General features: G+C 45.1%; 1 protein-coding gene across 1 annotated transcript in view; it reads right to left on the reverse strand.

The window, feature by feature from the left end:
* The window catches only part of LOC117509594 (basic helix-loop-helix domain-containing protein USF3), a 46394-nt gene that overhangs the window by 18666 nt on the left and 7471 nt on the right, over positions 1-20257 (reverse strand). The window contains exons 2-7 of the mRNA XM_034169335.1: positions 20087-20185; positions 19090-19217; positions 18977-19008; positions 18795-18877; positions 18572-18668; positions 11746-16580 (exon numbers count right to left, since the gene is read on the reverse strand). Of these exons, the coding sequence (XP_034025226.1) occupies positions 11746-16580; positions 18572-18668; positions 18795-18877; positions 18977-19008; positions 19090-19133 (5091 nt within the window). The 5' untranslated portion in view covers positions 19134-19217; positions 20087-20185. The remainder of the gene's footprint in view (positions 1-11745; positions 16581-18571; positions 18669-18794; positions 18878-18976; positions 19009-19089; positions 19218-20086; positions 20186-20257) is intronic.

A 20257-nucleotide genomic window follows, 5' to 3' on the forward strand; every position in this document is an offset into this window, starting at 1 on the left:
GACGTTCTCGGTTGTAGCGACGCCGGAGACACATGTGGGACACGGCCAACCGTCGAGAGGGGGAAGGGCAAAGCACAAAGAACACAAAGACAGCAGTAGCCCAGCGGCCACAGTGGAAGGCAAGGAACAATTTCACCCTCCCACCAGAACATGAGGACGCTGTGGTCGCGTGGCTGAAGGAGAATGAGCTGCTGTGGAGAAGGGGACACAGGCAGTTCAAGGACATGGCCAGGAAGAAGGCCCTGTGGGAAGAGAAAGGAGGGAGCTGAATGTGTCCCCTGACCATCTGCAGGACTGGTGGAGGGGTATGCACACGTGGTACGTGAAGCTACACAAGGAACAAGGAGAAGTTTATGCTGCAGACGTGCATTCTGTGAGGGAGAACTGAGACACTGGTCGTCTGCACCCATGAAACCCATAAGTAATGTGCTGCATCATGTGATCTAATCCAGTTTCACGTGCTAATCATATTAATGTGTCGTCCTTCACAGTACATTGCGTGTATAATGCAGCACCATCCATCCATCCATTTTCTTCCGCTTTATCCGGAGTCGGGTCGCGGGGGCAGCAGCTCAAGCAAAGCCGCCCAGACCTCCCGATCCACACACACCTCCCCCAGCTCCTGCGGGGGAACCCCAAGGCATTCCCAAGCCAGCCGAGAGATATAGTCCCTCCAGCGTGTCCTGGGTCTTCCCCGGGGCCTCCTCCCAGTGGGACGTGCCCGGAACACCTCTCCAGCGAGGCGTCCAGGGAGCATCCGGAAAAGATGCCCGAACCACCTCAACTGACTCCTTTCGACGTGGAGGAGCAGCGGCTCGACTCCGAGCTCCTCCCGAGTGACCGAGCTCCTCACCCTATCTCTAAGGGAGCACCCAGCCACCCTGCGGAGGAAACTCATCTCGGCCGCTTGTACTCGTGATCTCGTTCTTTCGGTCATGAGCCAAATCTCATGACCATAGGTGAGGATCGGAACGTAGATCGATCGGTAAATCGATCTACGATTTACCTACTCAGCTCTCTCTTCACCACGACGGTCCGATACAGCGACCGCATCACTGCAGATGCTGCACCGATCCGTCTATCGATCTCACGCTCCATCCGTCCCTCACTCGTGAACAAGACCCCAAGATACTTAAACTCCTCCACTTGAGGCAAGGACACTCCACCGACCTGAAAAGGGCAAAGCACCTTTTTCCGGTCGAGAACCATGGCCTCGGATTTGGAGGTGCTGATTTTCATCCCGGACGCTTCACACTCTGCTGCAAACCACCCCAACACCATTGACCTGTAATTAGTCTGTGCATACCTACAGCTGCCACGTGACGCGGACCCTCACGCTGCTGAATCTGCATCTAAGGCTGGGTCACAGACAGAGTCCCCTCACTGACGCAGCCAACCGAGACGAGGAGGTGGAGAGTGAAGGCCTGCTCTCCAACATCGAGAGGACAGCCGCACAGGCTTCAAAGGGTGCATGCCACAGCAGAGGTGGCAGCAGGTAGTCGACAAAGAGGAGGCGGCAGGTTGCTGAGGAGGAGGACTGCTTGATGGAGATCCGGGACAGCATGAAGGCCAACACCAAGCTGCTGTCCCAGCTTCTTGGTGAGAAGTCCTCTTCACTCAGGGATCCCTTCATCAGCTACATGTCAGACATGCTGAGAGGACTCCCTGAGCTGCAGTACGATGCCGTGGTACGGAAGATAACCACCCTGCTGCTAGATCCCAACGCCACTGTCACCTCCTCGAATGCCGAGCTGCCCTCCATTCACCTTGCAACACCCAGGCCGGGGCAGTCCCTGTGTGCACCACCTGAGGGCTTGTACCAGCAATACCAGCGGCAACAGCCACCTGCCTTTCCCCCGTATCAGCCGTCACAGCGGTTCCAGCAACCACAGCCACCTGCCTTCCCCCAATACGTGCTACCACAGTGGCTCCAGCTGCCACAGCCACCTGCCTTTCCCCAGTAACTGCCAGGTACCAGCGGTGTCACTGACCAGCCAAGATCTCCAGCAGACACTGTGCCACATGTGCTGGAGTCCACATATGACGTCCTGGCCGGTTCCCTCAACCTGTCACTCAGTGGGTGGGGGGATGTCAGTCCGCCGTGCATGAGAGCCGTCCACACACCACCTGCTCCACTGCCATCCACACCTGCAAATCCACTGCCACAGGGTGACACCACTCCGTAAATGTGTCAACGAGATTGAGCCATGGACAGGTCCTGTGTGAATGTGATGTTTGTGGTAATACCTGTATTATGACCCTAATGCACACAATAAAAGAGCGAGCTTGTGTAACCTTGATTTCAGTGTCCCTTCCTTGTGACCACCTAAGTAGACATATGTTGATGCAAGACCATGAATTGTGGCCATGATGTAACAGTGATGCACACCTCACATGCTAATGTCACATAGTCCATCAGCACATATATATTACAAAGCACGGATTGTGAGTGATAATATACTTTTATGTAAAATGGTGACCAACACATGGAGATGACATCCAACATAACCTGCCAATGAATACATGAGGGCGGTGGTGCACTGTACCGGTGTGTCCTCAGGGTTTGGGGGTCTGTCCTCACACCAGGTCCACCATCCTGTCTTGCCAGGCTATGGCACCAGCAGGTGAATTGCACCAGTGTTTGATCAGGTTGCGCTGCATCTTGCCTGCTTTGGAGGCCCTGTTGACTACCTGGGCAGCCACAGTGTCGGCAAGGTTCTGGCCCCTCCTTCACTCCCCTGGCTCCATCCGCCCATCTTGCAGCTGATGATGCAAAAGCCTGTTCTGCAGGACTGGGTAGCGGGTGCACATGAGGGTGTGGAGCAGGAAACATGCCCTCACAACGAGCCTGACTGTGTCCACATGGTGCTGCATGGTAGTGAGCAGTACCTGAAATCTATTGGCCATGATCCCAAATGCATTCTCCACCACCCTTCGTGCCCATGACAACCTGTAGTTGAAGATGCGCTCCTTCCTGCTCAGGTTCCTGGCTCTGTATGGCTTCATCAGGTATGTCCTCAGAGAGAAGGCATCATCACCCACAATGAAGTAGGGTTGCTGCCACCTTGAGACCTGGCTCCAGGTTGGGTTTGAATTTAGTCCTCTGCCTGGTCAGTCTGGGGGTGAGTCGGTTCACCAGTTCACTGCACATGTCTGGGGGCATCCTCATGAAACTGTGGAAGGCACATGGATCCTCGTTATGCAGTTCTACCATCAGCCTGTTATACATGCCCAGGTCCGGTCTCCTAATGATCCATGGCCTCATCCACACAGCCCTTTGTGCTGTTCTGCGCCTGCTCCTCCGCCTCTGGAGCACATGCAGGATCTGGGTGAGTTGGAGTGTATGCTGTTGGATGGCAGCGCCTATCAAACCACGTCTTCAGGTATCCATAGCTACATCTGTCAGTATCCACAGCTGGGCTGGTGATGACCGGCATTTATGTGTTTGTAATGCAGCCGTGTATGGTCGCATATCAGATGCAAAGCAGAGGTGATGCACACGCTTTATGCATGGCCACTATGTCTGCATGTGCAACATCCCATTTGTGACCGTGATATGTCCGTGATGGGCACGCTTTATATCCGTTAACCACACTGTCCCACCAAGCCACACCACCCTGTCAGTTGCGGATATGCAGTGCGTAGATTCAGCGTGTATTGCATATGTATTGAGTATGTATTGAGGATGTGATGCGGATGTCAACCGCAACATTGAGCAGCTCAAAAATCCTGGCTGCGGACATACAGTAGTGTTCAGAATAATAGTAGTGCTATGTGACTAAAAACAATCCAAGTTTTGAGTATATTTCTTATTGTTACATGGGAAACAAGGTACCAGTAGATTCAGTAGATTCTCACAAATCCAATAAGACCAAGCATTCATGATATGCACACCCTTAAGGCTATGAAATTGGGCTATTATTAAAAAAAAGTAGAAAAGGGGGCGTTCACAATAATAGTAGTGTGGCATTCAGTTAGTGAGTTCGTCAATTTTGTGGAACAAACAGCTGTGAATCAGGTCTCCCCTATGCAATGATGAAGCCAGCACCTGTGGAACATGGTTTTCTTTTTGAAAGCCTGAGGAAAATGGGACGTTCAAGACATTGTTCAGAAGAACAGCGTAGTTGGATTAAAAAGTTGATTGGAGAGGGGAAAACTTATACACGGGTGCAAAAAATTATAGGTTGTTCATCTACAATGATCAATGCTTCAAAATGGACAAAAAAAAAAAAACAGACGCGTGGAAGAAAATGGAAAACAACCATCAAAATGGATAAAGGAATAACCAGAATGGCAAAGGGTCACCCACTGATCAGCTCCAGGATGATCAAAGACAGTCTGGAGTTACCTGTAAGTGCTGTGACAGTTAGAAGACGCCTGTGTGAAGCTAATTTATTTGCAAGAATCCCCAGCAAAGTCCCTCTGTTAAATAAAAGACATGTGCAGAAGAGGTTACAATTTGCCAAAGAACACATCAACTGGCCTAAAGAGGAGGAATATTTTGTGGACTGATGAGAGTAAAATAGTTATTTTTGGGTCCAAGGGCCGCAAACAGTTTGTGAGACGACCCCCAAACTCTGAATTCAAGCCACAGTTCACAGTGCAGACAGTGAAGCATGGTGGTGCAAGCATCATGATATGGGCATGTTTCTCCTACTATGGTGTTGGGCCTATATATCGCATACCAGGCATCATGGGTCAGTTTGGATATGTCAAAATACTTGAAGAGGTCATGATGCCTCATGCTGAAGAGGACATGCCCTTGAAATGGGTGTTTCAACAAGACAATGACCCCAAGCACACTAGTAACCAAGCAAAATCTTGGTTCCAAACCAACAAAATTAATGCCTCGCAGATGTGAAGAAATCATGAAAAACTGTGGTTATACAACTAAATAATAGCTTAGTGATTCACAGGATTGCTAAAAAAACAGTTTGAACATAATAGTTTTGAGTTTGTAGCGTCAACAGCAGATGCTACTATTATTGTGAACACCCCCTTTTCTACTTTTTTTTTTTACTAATAGCCCAATTTCATAGCCTTAAGAGTGTGCATCTCATGAATGCTTGGTCTTGTTTGATTTGTGAGAATCTACTGGTACCTTGTTTTCCATGTAACAATAAGAAATATACTCAAAATCTGGATGAATCTTTTTAGTCACATAGCACTACTATCCGGTTGTTAAGTGTGACGTAACATCGTGATTTTCAACTTCCGGCTCCAAACAAAAAGGTGCACTGTCATTAACATTGAGAACTGCACTGAGACGATCTGATCAACCTGCACTTACACCGTTGCACACGGACAACAGCATTAACATCGCAACATAAAGCTCTCTGTATATTGTGCCTAAAACCCTCCTGGATATATTAACTGGGTTTTTAGGAGGTTCTAGACGCAAATCTGAGCATATCTGAGGCCAAATTCCAGAGTAAGAATTATATTTTTGGGACACTTTTGTTTCAGTAATTTTATTTATTTTTAGAACATGAACAAATGGAAGTAAACACAGCCGATTATCATACAAATAATGAATGTTTATGAATGCAATTGTAAGAACAAGGTGAAGATGGAACATTCCATCATTCCACCAAAACTTTCCTTTTTGCTAAAGCTTATAGTTAGGGCTGGATCAGGTGACCCTGAACCATCCCTTAGTTATGCTGCTATAGACGTAGACTGCTGGGGGGTTCCCATGATGCACTGTTTCTTTCTCTTTTTGCTCTGTATGCACCACTCTGCATTTAATCATTAGTGATCGATCTCTGCTCCCCTCCACAGCATGTCTTTTTCCTGGTTCTCTCCCTCAACCCTAACCAGTCCCAGCAGAAGACTGCCCCTCCCTGAGCCTGGTTCTGCTGGAGGTTTCTTCCTGTTAAAAGGGAGTTTTTCCTTCCCACTGTAGCCAAGTGCTTGCTCACAGGGGGTCGTTTTGACCGTTGGGGTTTTACATAATTATTGTATGGCCTTACCTTACAATATAAAGCGCCTTGGGGCAACTGTTTGTTGTGATTTGGCGCTATATAAAAAAATTGATTGATTGACTGGAACATGTATAGAAGTCTTGGGAGAATATTTATCTTTATTGTTTCTATTCTTGAAGTCCAGGGCAGTAGCAGACCATCTCCCCAAGTCCCTCTTAATTTCTTGATTTATTTTGGTATAATTTGCCTCATATAATTTATCCAGCCCTTTTGTGATATTTACACCTAGATATTTTATTGATTTGGCATTCCACTTAAGCTTATAAGAGCCCTTTATTTCTTGGGATGGATTGTAATTAAATGACAAGATCTGTGTTTTTGTGACGTTTATCTTGAATCCTGAGTATTTCCCATAGCTTTCTAATAGCTTTATTATTTTTGGGAAGCTTTCATTGGGTTGTTTTAAAAATATGAGTATTTCATCCGCAAATAGTCCTATCTTATGTTCTTCGTCTCTTATTTTTACCCCTTTAATTTCTTCCTCCTGCCTGATCAGCTGGGCCAAAGGTTCAATAAACAGTGCAAAGAGACCCAGGGAGAGGCCACAGCCCTGTCTTGTCCCCCTCTCCAAATTGAATCGTTTTGTCAGACTGCCATTTACTTTAATCTTTTCTGTGGGTTCTTGATATATTGCTCTAATGCAATCCGCAGATTTTTCATTGAACCCAAATTTCTCAATATTTTATAAAGAAATAGCCAATTCACACTATCAAAGGCCTTTTCTGCGTCAATGCTTACTATAGAATTGCACTTTCTTGGTTCGTTTGTATATTTTCTATGACATGTAGCGTTCTTCTGATATTGTCCTGTGCTTGTCTTTCTTTAATGAAGCCAGTTTGGTCTTCGTGAATTAGGTCTGGGAGGAATGTTTCCAATCTTTTTGCGATAATTGAGGTGTAAAGTTTGTAGTCAACATTTAAAGTTTGTAGTCAACATTTAAAAGTGATACAGGTCTGTAGTTGTGGCAATGCTCCTTATCTTTACCTTCCTTCGGGATTATGGAGATAATGGCCTCTTTCCATGAGGGAGGGATTTTGCCCATTGTAAGACTGTAATTGAAAGAATCCTGTAGTAGTGGGATTAGCTCTTCCTTAAATGTTTTATAGAAGGAAGCCCCCAGTCCATCAGATCCTGGTGATTTACCTGATTTTGTTTGGCTGATTGCTTTTTTAATCTCTTCTGCTGTGATCTCAGAGGTCAATATGGCATTCTGCTTTGTACCTATTGCTGGTAAATCCAGATTTCCAAGAAACTCCTCCATATGCTTTTCTCCTACGAGAGTTGGTTCTGAATATAATTGACGGTAATAATCCTCAAATATTTTTTCTATTTTTTCTTGTTTGTAAAAAATTGTGTTAGTTACCGGGTCCCTTATTTTATATATATTGGCCAATTCTTGCTGTTTCCTTAGGCGTCTTGCTATAGATTTAGTGGCCTTAGATCCTCCCTCATAGTAAGTCTATTTAGTGAACTTTGCTTTCTTCTCTACCTCTTCCAACAAAATATCATCTATTTCCCCTTAATTTCTTTCATCCGATTAATTATTTCTGAATCTTGTGTTTGCTTGTGTTGTTTTTCCAACTCTTTTAATTTTCCAATTTGTTCTTGATCTGTTTCCATTCTGGTTCTTTTTACATATGCTGTGTATGATATCAGCCTCCCTCTAATTACTGGTTTCAGGGCATCCCATAAAATGGTTGAGTCTACCATCCCATTATCATTTTCTTTCCTGTATCTAATAATTTCTTCTTTTAATTCCCCGACTAACCCCTTGTTGTTCAATATACCTTCATTGAGCCTCCATATTGTTTCCTTTCTTTTATTATTCATGGTAATTTTTAGGAAAACTGCACTGTGGTCTGAGATGTCAGCTACTCCTATCCTGCACTCCCTCACTCTGTGAACATCTCTCTTGGCCATTAAAAAATAATCAATTCTAGAGTACACATCATGTGGGGCTGAGTAGTGGGTGTAGTCCCGATCAAGTAGGTGGAGTTCTCGCCATACATCAAGTAGGTCCATTTCTGACAACATTGCATTCATGTACTTATTAATCTGTCATTTACCTTCCTTAGTACTCCTTTTGTCCAGCCTGTAGTTCAGTACTACATTGAAGTCCCCACCGCACACCAATATACCTTCTGTCTTCACATTTATAAGATTGAATATTTTCTCATAGAAGGCTTTCCCACTCTCCAGGGGGCATATATATTGAGCAAAGTCACAAGCTGGTTTTCTAATTTTCCACTAATCATAATATACCTCCCCTCCTTATCCATTATTTCTTTCTTCAATTCGAAATTCACTGTGTTAGAAATTAGTATTGCCATACCCCTGTTATGGTTTTTCCCAAAGGAACTAAAGAATGAGTTCCTATAACCTAGCTTTTTAAACTTTGCATGTTCCTCTCGTGAAAGATGGGTCTCTCGCAAGAAAATAACCTGCGTCTTCTCTCTTCTAAACTTTGCTAAGGCTTTAACTCTTTTTTTGATTTTGTTTAATCCATTAACATTCAATGACACCACCATAATGTCGTTATGTTGTATTGTTAACGTCCTGTAAAATGGTTAGTAGCCCCCCGGCTGCAGTGTTCCCCACCAGTATCTTCCTATAAACTGAACAAACACACACAAAAACAAACTGAACTTCCCAGCCAATGTGGTCCTGCTCTCTGCAGGCCCCGCCTCCCTGTTGGTGGGAGTGAGAGAGAGCTTTTTCTGAACAAAGGGCCCCCCTAGTGGTCTGGGGTATGCCTGAATTAGGCTTTCCCATTCAACTAGATAGTCCAACAGTTGCTAATTTAATAGTTCTTCCTGTCGATTCCATTTTAAGCGATATAAGTGTTAAATCAATGGAGGTGCAAACGAGGTTCTCTACTTTAAGTAACTGATCATTAAGCCCTTTCTGTTACATTAAATTTAGTAGTGAGATGGGGGGGGCAGCAACAACAAAAAACTATAATAAATAAATAAATAAATAAATAATAATAAATGAATTTCACTGTATGGTGAGGGTGAGGTGGAGCGTGGAAGTTAAACTCTTTGGCATTATAGTGATCGAATTTTATCCCCCAACCCTTATTTATTCTTTATCTTATTAAGTTTGGGAGGAAAAAAAAAAAAAACGGGTGGGGGTAAAAAATGATTTTGACCTCTATTTCTTCCCCCCTCCCTCCTTTTCTATACCTCCATGTCACCTTTTGTCCATTGACCTGGTTGTCCATCGTCTCATTCATCTCCTAAACTCCTGCAGCTTTTCCTTCGCTCGGTTGGCTGCATTTTGAGTCACATCTTCGGGCGCGGCAGCTCCTCTGTTTGTCGCCAGCCTCCCTCCGGCACGGCACCACAATCCCCGGATCTGTTCCTCCACTGAGGGGCCGCCGCCGCCGCCCGAACGGCTGTGCCGTCCGCCGGTCTCCAGCCCTCTTTTCCTCATATCTTGCGCTGCGTCTTCAGCGCTGTTGTAGATCTTAGGTCCATCTGACCAGGTGATCCGTATCCTGCTCAGGGGTGTCTGAAAACGTATCTTTTTGTCCTTGAGAACTTTTTTGATCTCGGAGTAGGATTTACGTTTCATCATTACCTCAGTGGGATAATCGTGATCAAAAAAAAATCCGTCTCCCCTCGACTTGTATTTTTTCTTTCCAGGCTTTGGTCAGGATTTTCTCTTTGGTTTCGTATTTCAGAAAATTAACAATAATAGACCTCGGGGGTGCTCCCGGCGGAGGATTTCTTCCGAAACGTCTATGTGCTCGCTGAACGAATAGATCGGTGTCCTCCGGTATTCCGAGTTCCCGGCGGAGGAGATCCTCCACCAGCTCCGGGACGGATTCATTGTCCTTTTCGATCACGTTGTAGATTCTCAAGTAACATCTTCCGTGTCCTTCTACTTCAGGCAGCTTGTCTTGTAGTTTTGTTTGTTGCTTTAGCAGGGCGAGGATCGCTTCTCTTGCCTCCGTGCTCCATTCTTCCAGCTCCGCCACTCTCACCTGTGCTTCAGCTGTGTCCTTCCGCTGTTGTTGGATGTCAGCAACATTTTGAGCTACTTTTCGCTTCATTTTGTCCTTAAATACAACGAACTCTCGTCTCATCTCCTCCTTAAACTCGTCCTTGAATTTCGAGAAATCCTCCTTCAGTTCCTTTTTAAGGTCTCGTATTTCTGTCATGATAGCAGTGAGTCCCTCCAACAGCGAGCTGGTTTTTCCGCGGTTGCCATTATCCTGGTCTGCCGCCCTGTCTTCAAAAATCGCATTCTTCTTGGTCTTTGGACATGTTTTTCTTCCTTACACTTCTTTGTCCTCGTCCCCCGCTCATTTCTTATCAGTTTAGTTTCACATTTTCAATCTTTTCGTATTATGGGGGGAGATTGTTCTCAGATCGACTCAGGAGCTCAGCATTATGCTGCCATCTCGTTCCTCACTGCCCCGGAAGTTCGCGTGCATTTTTTTTAAACTGCCATAAGCCTGAAGCAGCTGCATGAAACACCTTACGAGGAACGTGTTATTTTAATAGGTACATTAAAGTTTATATGGACTCACCATCCATTTTGTTTTAGCCATGATTTGTATAATCCAAAGTTTTTCTGTGTGTTGCTACTCTTTGTAAAATATAGTTTTTACCATGTGGCAAACGGGTCGGAAGAAGAGAAAAAGTGAGCTTTCTCAATCGCGTGACTTTCTTTCAGTCCCTGCGGTGGTTTAAAAACAAAATGGTATTTTTTATGGCTGTTATTTTCCAGCAATAGAAAGTCCAGTGAGAGGTTTTAATTACACTGGTCAACAACAATTTTTTTCTTGCATGGACTTTGATAACTGATTTAGGGTAATTTTGGGGTGCTGAATCCAAATCTGAGCTCAGACTTCCTCTATCACATCACATTTTTTGGCAATCTGCATGTTCTCCTGTATTGATGGATGATGCAAGAACTGCTCATTCACTCACAAGTTTGACACCACTAATAATGCACAAAAGCAACATCAAAAGCATAGTTTTTAAACCAGGTTCGCAAAATGTGAACAAGAGCCATAATATCGTTTATGTTGATGAAGAGGTGTGAGACTGCAGCTTTTGTTTCAATGCTTGATATAAGAAATATGTTTTCATATCTCAAAAACATGATGTGGCTGGCAAAAACACCAGATTCGGATTTGGCGCCCCCAAATTACCCAAAATCCATTAAAAACTCCATGCAAGAAAAATCATGTTGACCAGTGTTATCCAATGGTCATTTTTGATGCTGTCTGCTTAAATGAGGGAGGAATGTGTGCCCATGAAAAAGGTCCAATCAGGACTTTTGTCTCTTGTGCCATACAGGTGAATGTTTACCAAAATAAACAAAGCACATGGTTCATCTACAAGCTGCGGCGAATGGAGCTGGCCCTGAGATCAACCCTTAACCCCACCACCACCCCACCACCAGCCACACACACACACAAAATTTGGAGCTGGTCCTGAGATCAACCCTTGGCACCGGATTCACACTGATCTCAAAAACATTTCCCGGCAAGACAAAAAAACATGAGAAACAGCACATCCATGGAAAATTGGCACCCTTGTGTACATCTGAAAACTAAATTATCTTATTAATGTTCATTTACTTAATTTTACTGTGTTTAGAGACTGCTGAAATGAGTATGTCATTGGTGTAAAACAGTTACATAAAGTGTCATCTTTCAGAAGCTGGAAAAAGTTTCACCTAATTCATTGAGGAATATCAATCTGCTGCTGGACTAATAACTAAATGTTTATGATGTGCAACCTACCTTAAGGTGCTCCTGTTGTGACAGGTGGCTGTTGTGGTGAGCTCTGGGTCCTGCTGTCTGGGCTTCACAACTCTTCTCCTGGTGCCTAAAGTGCTGCTGCTGGATCTGTTGCTGTAGATGCTGCTGGTGTCTGGAGTGGGAGCTCTGCTGCTGCTGCTGCTGCAACTGCTGCTGTTGATGCTGATGCGTTTGCTGTTGGTGTTGCTGAGGATGAGACTGTGGGTGTTGTGACGGCTGTGATTGTTGGTGTGGCTGCTGTTGTGTGTGCTGCTGATGCGGTGTCTGTTGTTGATGTGGGTGCTGCTGCTGCTGTTGTACTCCAGACTTTTCCAGGTGATGCTGTTTCTGCTGGAGGCTAGCAGGAGAGCCACTCTGACTGCTTCTAAGGAGACCTCGCTTCTTCTGCACATGCTGTTCTTGCTGCTGCTGCTGAAGCGCCCTCTGGTGGATTGAGTGACGCTGTGCAGGATCAGGTTGTGTAAGGTGGTGGTGTAAATGATACAGATGCTGTCTCTGTTGCTCTTGTTGCTGTTGTTTCATATACATGTTACCTCCCAGGTGCTGACCAGACTGGGTTGTAATATGTTGTGTGTGGCCTTGGGGCAGATGAAGCACCCCTGGCTGGTTCTGATCAGGTGGTCCTTGAGGAGGACAGTGGCCATCAGTGGTTCGAGCAACTGAGCTCATGAAAGAGTTTGTGGAAAAGAGGGGACCTCCACCTTCTGAAGTAATCCTTGTCATAATGGCTGAGGAGCTAGGGGGCAGCTGCCCCATCATCACCTGGCTGTGATCTGCCGCCTTCACCTCCATATGACCAACAGCATTAGATGGAGGAGGACACGGTTTGGGTCGTTTTCCAGTGTTCATCATCACCTCCTCCTGGGCCTGCCGTTTGGAGATGTTCTTTACATGTCGTTCACCTGCAGCAGCCACAGCTTGAGCTCTCATTAATGCACTCTTTATGGGCGTATACTCATTAATCTGGACAGCACCTGAACAGGGTGACAGGGCATTGTTTGGTGGTTGAGATATATGGGACAAGCTCCCAACGGGTGATGGGACTGAACCCTGTTGGCCAACAATATTGGGGGAGCCAGGATAAGGCTGCTGACTGGAGCTGGGCCTGATCAAGTTGTTAACGCTGAGGCTCACCACAGTGCCACTCTGTGATGGGCTCTGAGACTGGACCTGGGCAAGAGACTGAGACTGGGAGTATGGAATGTTTTGTGGATGTCTGGTTCCAGACGCATTAGTGGTTACTTCCAAAACTGGACCTCTGGCAGATATCTGAACAGCAGGTTTGCCTGTGACTGTATTAATAGGCTTACTCATCTTCGACTGCTGTGCAGCCGAACCCCTTTCTTTACTCGTAGTTGTGGGTGGGGTCTTTGGTGGGTCCCATGCAGCTGTCCTGGGATTTGTTGAAAGAGCACTCTCTGCAGAACACCCACCACTCCTTCTCCCTGGACTGTCTTGTTCAAGCATGGCCAATGCTAGGATATCTGCCTGCTCAGATGTGAATGTAAATGTACTAAAGGACCCAGAAGATGCACTAATGCCGTGGCCCTGGGGAAGCATGGAAGCTACAGAGAACCCTCTTCCGCCCCCAGTTGCTGCAGACATAGGGGAATCTGTCTGTCTGCTGGATGTCACAGGATGCTCCATAGTTTCATCATCAAAATTAGTATATACATGCTGAGGCAGTGCGAAATCCTTTCTTGAGGGAGGATCAGAAGTGACAGCAATCAAGCCCTCTTTCTCTGCTGCAGCAGAGGGATTTTCTTCCTGAGCCTCCCCGTCTCTCATAGAGGCTTGGGGAGGTTTGACTTCAGCAAGATGGCAGGGAGAGGGGTTGGACATGCTTATGTCAGTCTGCTGTGTTGAAGCTCTACCCACAGTGTCCCTTTTCCTGAACTCTAAACTAGTTGAGACACTAACAGAGTTCTCAACTGCAAAAAAGTTTGTTGCAGATGACAGAGGCACAGCTGTAGATGCTGAGATAGAAGCAGTGGACTGAGTCTCAGCCTTAGCGGATGGCAGAGGATCCTTGGCACTGGATGATTGGGAATTATGTATCCCTGTTAAGTTGGCAATCTGGTTTGACATTAATGGTGCACTAACAGTGACACTCCTGGTGCAGACCGAAGCGAGACATGTAGCAGGCACACTAATAGAAATGTTTTGAGCCACAGTGTCAGTGTCACTGAGCACTAATCTGCACTGCCTAGAATTATTGCTGCAGTCTGATCTCATATCTGCACTGGTGGCTGTCAGTTTCACATCTGTAACTGAGGCCTTGGTTACAGTGGGGTTGAGGTTTGTCACCACAGCTGTTTTGCGCTCCATGGCCACAGCTGCATTCACTGGTGGCCTTACTGTTGTATCAGTGACGACTGTGTCACTGTGTGCTGCAGTGATTCCAGTCACAGACATGTTTTCAGAGGCACCAGTTTCTGATGTTTTGCTCTGTGTAGATGACTGACTGACTACAGGAGCTTCACTGGATGAACTACATGTGATTGTATTTGGTGTATTTTGTGTAGAAATGAAATTTTCTTTAATTTTACCACTATTTGTTGTTGTCGTCACAACTGTAGTACTCATTGTGGCAATGTCAACTTTCAAACTTGAAGGCAGTACAACTTGACAGACTGTCGCTTGACCTGCCTGACATTCTGCAGCTTCCTCTGGATTGGCTGCCACAGCAGTAGCAGACTGTCCTTGTTTGAGTACTTTCTTTTTTGCTGGTTTAGTCCTATTAACCAGTGGCTTTTTCACAGTGGAAACTGTGCAAGGTCTTCTCCCTAAGACCTTAGAGGCTTTAAACACTGGCCGTTTTTTGACTGGGTTCAGGCAAGGGACCTGTAGCTGCTGGACTGGAAGTGCAAGATTATTTCCTGCGACAGTCATGAGAGCAGACGGCTGCTGCTGCTGGACGACAGGTGATAGATCAGTAGGAGACTGAACACTGTTCTGGTTAGAAATGTTAAGTGGAATGCCCTGAGAGATACTCTGGTTAAGACTACTGAGAGCTCCTAAACTGTTAAGGGCCACATTGGTAGTTGGCTCCTCAGTAGTAGTGGGATGGACCAACTGGAGTGTTCTTTGGCTACTCTGAGAGCTGGATTTATCAGAAGTCTTTACAGGCTGCAGGGCAAACATCTGGCCATTCACAGTGATAGTCTGTGGGGCTGAGGGAACTGGTGGAGAAGAGGACCTCTTGGGGGCACAGATCATTTGAGGACGTGGAAGAATGTGCACCAATTGCTTTCCCCCAACTGTCTGTAATGACGTGGCAGAAGCTGAACTGGTGGTTACAGCAATTTGTGTGGACACAGCGGGCACTGGAGTGGGCAAAGCAGCAGGAACAAGCCCAACCTGAGGGTTCTGAGGGGCAGGTGCAGTTTGATTAGGTGCTTGGATGATTACTATATGCTGACAAGACGTCGGATTGGTTATTTCCTCCCTTACCAATGATGGAGTAGGGCAGGGATTAGCTTGCTGCAGGATGACCACACTTGGGTTGTTGGTATTTTGTGGTGCCGTTACTCCTGAAGCTGCTGCTCCAGTTGGATTTACATGCAGCAGTTGCATGGTCTGTAGCAAGGGTAGAACAGTGGTCTGGGGCTGGGGCATTAATGCTGGCTGAGGGATGATTGCTGCTGGAGGATGGGCAACCAATGAAGCTGGCTGAAGTACAGCAGACTGAGCCTGAGATACCACAGGGTGGGCTACAACAGCTGCCTGGGGTACTATGGCTGACTGGGGGAGAACAGCACACTGAGGCTGAGGTGCTAAAACAGACTGAGGCTGTGCGTGGTTAAGGATGGATGGCTGTAGCTGTGCTGGCCTCTGAATAGACTGCATCTGAATGTGACCGGTAATGGGTGTCTGCTGTACAGGTACATGGGGCTGCATCTGTATTTGAATAGGCTGAGCAGAAGATTTGTTGCCTGAGGGGCAAACAGTCAACTGCTGGACACTCTGGGTAGTATTGCTAATCTCTGGGGTGGGTAGACTCTGGCATAATGGCTGCACTGTGTTCCCCGCCATATGCAAAGTTGTCCAGGTGGTTTGTGTACTACTTGCCGTCCCAGGCCTAAGAAGTGCTTGGCTGGTAGGAATAGCAGTGTAACTCACAGTCCTGATGGCATTATCCTGTGTAACCCTGGAATAAACATCTGAGGATGTTGATCTGGATGTAGTTACAGTCTGTGGTAGTGTGTTAAGGCTGGAAAAAGGTAGAGGTGTACTGTCAGTAGAGAGTTCTGAGACTGAAGTAGTTGTTATAGACAAGGGCCGCAATGGTGTGGCAGGCTGAGGTGGCTCGGGAAGCGTTGCGGTGACTCTTGGGATCTTAAGAGTGATGTAAGATACAGAAGGTGGAAGAGTAGTAGACACTGGCAGTGTTTCAACCACACACTGCTCTGCCACTATCTGACCTTGCACAGATTGCGTGGATCTAATAGCTGTCCCAGAGAGAAGTGAAGGGGTCGAAGAAGCAGTATTAACTTGTACCACTGCACCATTTATTTTTAACCTGGTCCTAGCCATCGAAGGTGACTGAAGAATTAAAGTTTCCTTGGGCTGTTTCCTCGGGCTATTCTCCTTTGCAGCTGGGCGTATCACATTGCCATTGGTGTGGATGAGGATCTCATTTTTGAGTTGGTGAGTGGGGGTCACCTTTGCTACCTTGGCAGAGCGCTGTCTGCCATGCCAGTGGATAGTGGGGTCTTCTGAAATGTTAATGTCATGGGCTTTGAGGAGCTCAATATAGCGAGAACTCTCCTTCCTCATTTCCTCCAACTGCTTCCGTAACCTACAGATCTCCTGAGCTGGAAAGAAGCCAACAAAGGATATGTCAACAAAATAAATAAATAAAATTTTGAAACAGGAAAATTTCAGCAACATATACATTTTTCATTCAATTTTGTTTTCACAATGGTTACTTCAGGCATGACAATGAGACATGCTGAAAAATCTGAAAGTGAAACAGGGGCCTGGGGCCTGGTATTGGAGCTTCTGAGTTTGAGATAAAATGAGACCCATTTTAAGCTTTATTTTGGCAGTCAAGCAGATTCTTGAGGAGAACCTTCCAGAAGGACAACCATCTCTGCAGCAATCCACCAATCAGGCCTGTATGGTAGTCTAGCCAGACGGAAGCTACTCCTTAGTAAAAGGCACATGGCAGCCTCCCTGGAGTTTGTCAAAAGGCACCTGAAAGACTCTCAGACCATGAGAAACAAAATTCTTTTGTCTGATGAAAAAACTCTCTGTTGTGAATGCCAGGCTACATGTTTGGCAGAAAACAGGCACCATCCCTACAGTGAAGCATGGTGGAGGCAGCATCATGCTGTAGAGATGTTATTTAGGGGCAGGAACTAGGAGTCTAGTCAGGGTTGAGCGAAAGATTAATGCAGCAATGTACAGAGACATCCTGGATGAAAACCTGCTCTAAAGCGCTTCTGACCTCAGACTGGGGCGATGGTTCATCTTTCAGCAGGACAATGACCCTACGCACACAGCCAAGATATGAAAAGAATTGACTTCAGGACAACTCTGAATGTCCTTGAGTGGCCCAGCCAGAGCCCAGACCTGAATCTGACTGAACATCTCTGGAGACATCTGAAAATGGCCGTGCACCGATGCTCCCCATCCAACCTGATGGAGCTTGAGAAGTGCTGCAACAAGGAATGGACAAAACTGCCCAAAGATAGGTGTGCCAAGTTTGTGGCATCATATTCAAGAAGACTTGAGGCTGTAATTGCTGCCAAAGGTGCATCAACAAAGTATTGAGCAAAAGGTGTGCATACGTATGTGATTTCTTATGTTTTTATTTTTTATTTTTAATAAATTTGCAAAAAATGTTTTAAAAAAAATCATGTCATTATGGGATGTTGTGAATAGAATTTTGAGTGAAAAATTTATTTACTACATTTTGGAATAAAGCTGTAAATCACATCAAACTATGGAAAATGTGAAGCACTGTGAATACTTTCTGGATGCACTGTGACTAGAATCTTGTGGGTCCCAGACCTCTTTGAAGAACATGGACTTGAATGTGAACTTGCTCACTTTTGGAGTCAGCCTCAAGTGGCCAGTCAAGGAATTGCTATGTTTCCTTCTTCCAGGTGGGCTTCATCTGAGGCCATCAAAGATATCCGCTTGGGTGAGCCTAAACATAAATACTAAAGCCCTATGGGCTCACCTTGTATGTTTAATACAGCATTTGTGCTTGATATTGTTTTTATTGTGAACAGTCGGGGAGGTGATGGTCTAGTGGTTGAGCGTTGGGCTTGAGACCAGAGGATCCTCAGTTCAAATCCCAGCCTGACTGGAAAATTACTAAGGGCCCTTGGGCAAGGGGCTTAATCTCCTAGTTGCTGCCGGTGTGTAGTGAGTATCTTGTATGGCAGCACTAATCCCTCACATTGGGGTGATGTGAGGGATTAGTGTGTAAAGTGCTTTGAGCGTCTGATGCAGATGGAAAAGCGCTATATAAATGCAGTCCATGTACCATTTATATATAAATGCAGTCCATTTAACAGTGCTACCATTCAGGCCTGATTGTGCAAATGTGACTTGACATAAAGCAATCTGTAGAGAAAACGTACAAACAAACATTTAGATACTCTTGAATCGTGTCAATACGTGTAAAACTTGATTACTTGTCCAGCCTGCAATACCAATCAAAAGCTTGGATAGTTTCCCTTTCAACTGAATGGGAAATCACTCTCTCTCTCTCTCTCTCTCACACACACACACACACACACACACACACTGTAAACTGGAAGGAAGTGTTATTTCCAAAACTGTGAACTGTCACCTTGAACCTTGTTTCCTCCTTCCAGTAGCATTTTATCATTTTGTCTCTTCAGTTCAGTGATGTAGCGAAAAGCCTGGTCCAAGATCATGTTCTTACTCTGTAGATATAAGAGATGTGACATTGGATTTTGTAAGAAATCACTTACTGCAGTGTTATAATGTCCATCATTTGACCAAAATCAGAAGACAATGACTAAAAACAATATAACCATCTTGTGCCTTACTTGTTTTAGGGCCTGGGAACAAGGCAGAAGATTACCAATGCGATTAATCCCAGCATTTATCTTCTCTTTTCTGTGTCTTTCAACTAAAAAGTAGAGGAAAAAACTTTTATGCAAAACTGCCGTGTACTTGAAACTAATGACCACTGCACAGCAAGGTCTGAGAAACTTTAAAAACAATTCACCTGCATTGTGAGATTCTTTGTTTTTCTTCTTTCTGTGGAAAAAGAAGAAGTGTTAGCAGGCAAGACTTTTAAAATATGATAACCAGTACATTATGAATGTCAAACATTCTTACTTATGTTTACGACCAGATGTCCGAGTTTCAGTCATTTCTGGCATCTTGTCCTAACAGTTTCCTGTCTTAAAGGTGCCAGTTAACACATTTAACTACCAGCTGGCTCTCAGATCCCCTCGCCATCCACCCTGCAACAAAACAAAATAAAAAACCCACCCAAATGTCATTTCAAAATATTAGTGTTTACTAGGGTTGGGATGACTAATGAAAATAATTAGTCGACTTGTTGGGTACCATTCGTCATCCACTAGCCCATGACTAAATTTGACATTGATTGAATGAAGCCAATTTCGAATCTTCATAATGAAACTCAAATGTGATTTATTTTAACAAATATTAGCACAAAATCACAAATACAAAAAACAGCATTAGCATGAAGACAATTTCTGCATTCATTTACTAGGCATAGACTACCCGTTTGAGCTGACTAATTCACCTGCCAAGGTTCAGACACTTTCTTCAGAGTGAAGGGAGTGATGGCACCTCCGGCAGGTCTATTCTTTAAAGGGTTAAATGAACTTTCAATAAATGGCTTTCAACTAGTCGACTAATAAAGTCGGATATTATTGGCTAGTCGTAGTCTACTATTACTAGTCGGCCCATCCCTCGTGTTTACAGACTCCTCATAAAAACGAGGTAGTTAAAAAACTATTACCTTGCTAGCTTACTGACAAAATGATGCATGTTCGGCTAACATAAACTCCAGTAGCTACCTGTAACGTTGTAATACAGCGCTACAAAGTTAAGAAATTTCAAACAGTAATAGGCTACGTGCTCGGCTGTGATAGAGGCGAAAGTAAAGGGTGTTATTGTTAATAACGCACCAGTTAACCTCCCAAGCTAGTAACTTGGTCAATCTACCAGCTAGCTTTATTATAACTAGCGTGCTAACAGTGAGCTAGCTTATCAGAACCGCTACCGACAAGATTTTAAGATACAACCTCCCGCCGTATTTTTGCTGATAAAAGGCCATTGACGGAGGGTAGTTTATACTGACCTGTAGCCTCGGCATTTTAAAAATTACTCGTCTCCGCAAGAACTTTTGGGAATGCAGGCTGTTGGCTGGCAAGACATTCAACTCATTTCTCAAAACAATCTCCGTGCATCTAACCTTGAGCAGAAAAGGGAGGGCTCCGGTCGAGCAGACAACCAATAGCATTACAGACAT

The sequence above is a fragment of the Thalassophryne amazonica genome, chromosome 1, assembly GCF_902500255.1.
Source record: "Thalassophryne amazonica chromosome 1, fThaAma1.1, whole genome shotgun sequence".
NCBI lineage: Eukaryota > Metazoa > Chordata > Actinopteri > Batrachoidiformes > Batrachoididae > Thalassophryne > Thalassophryne amazonica.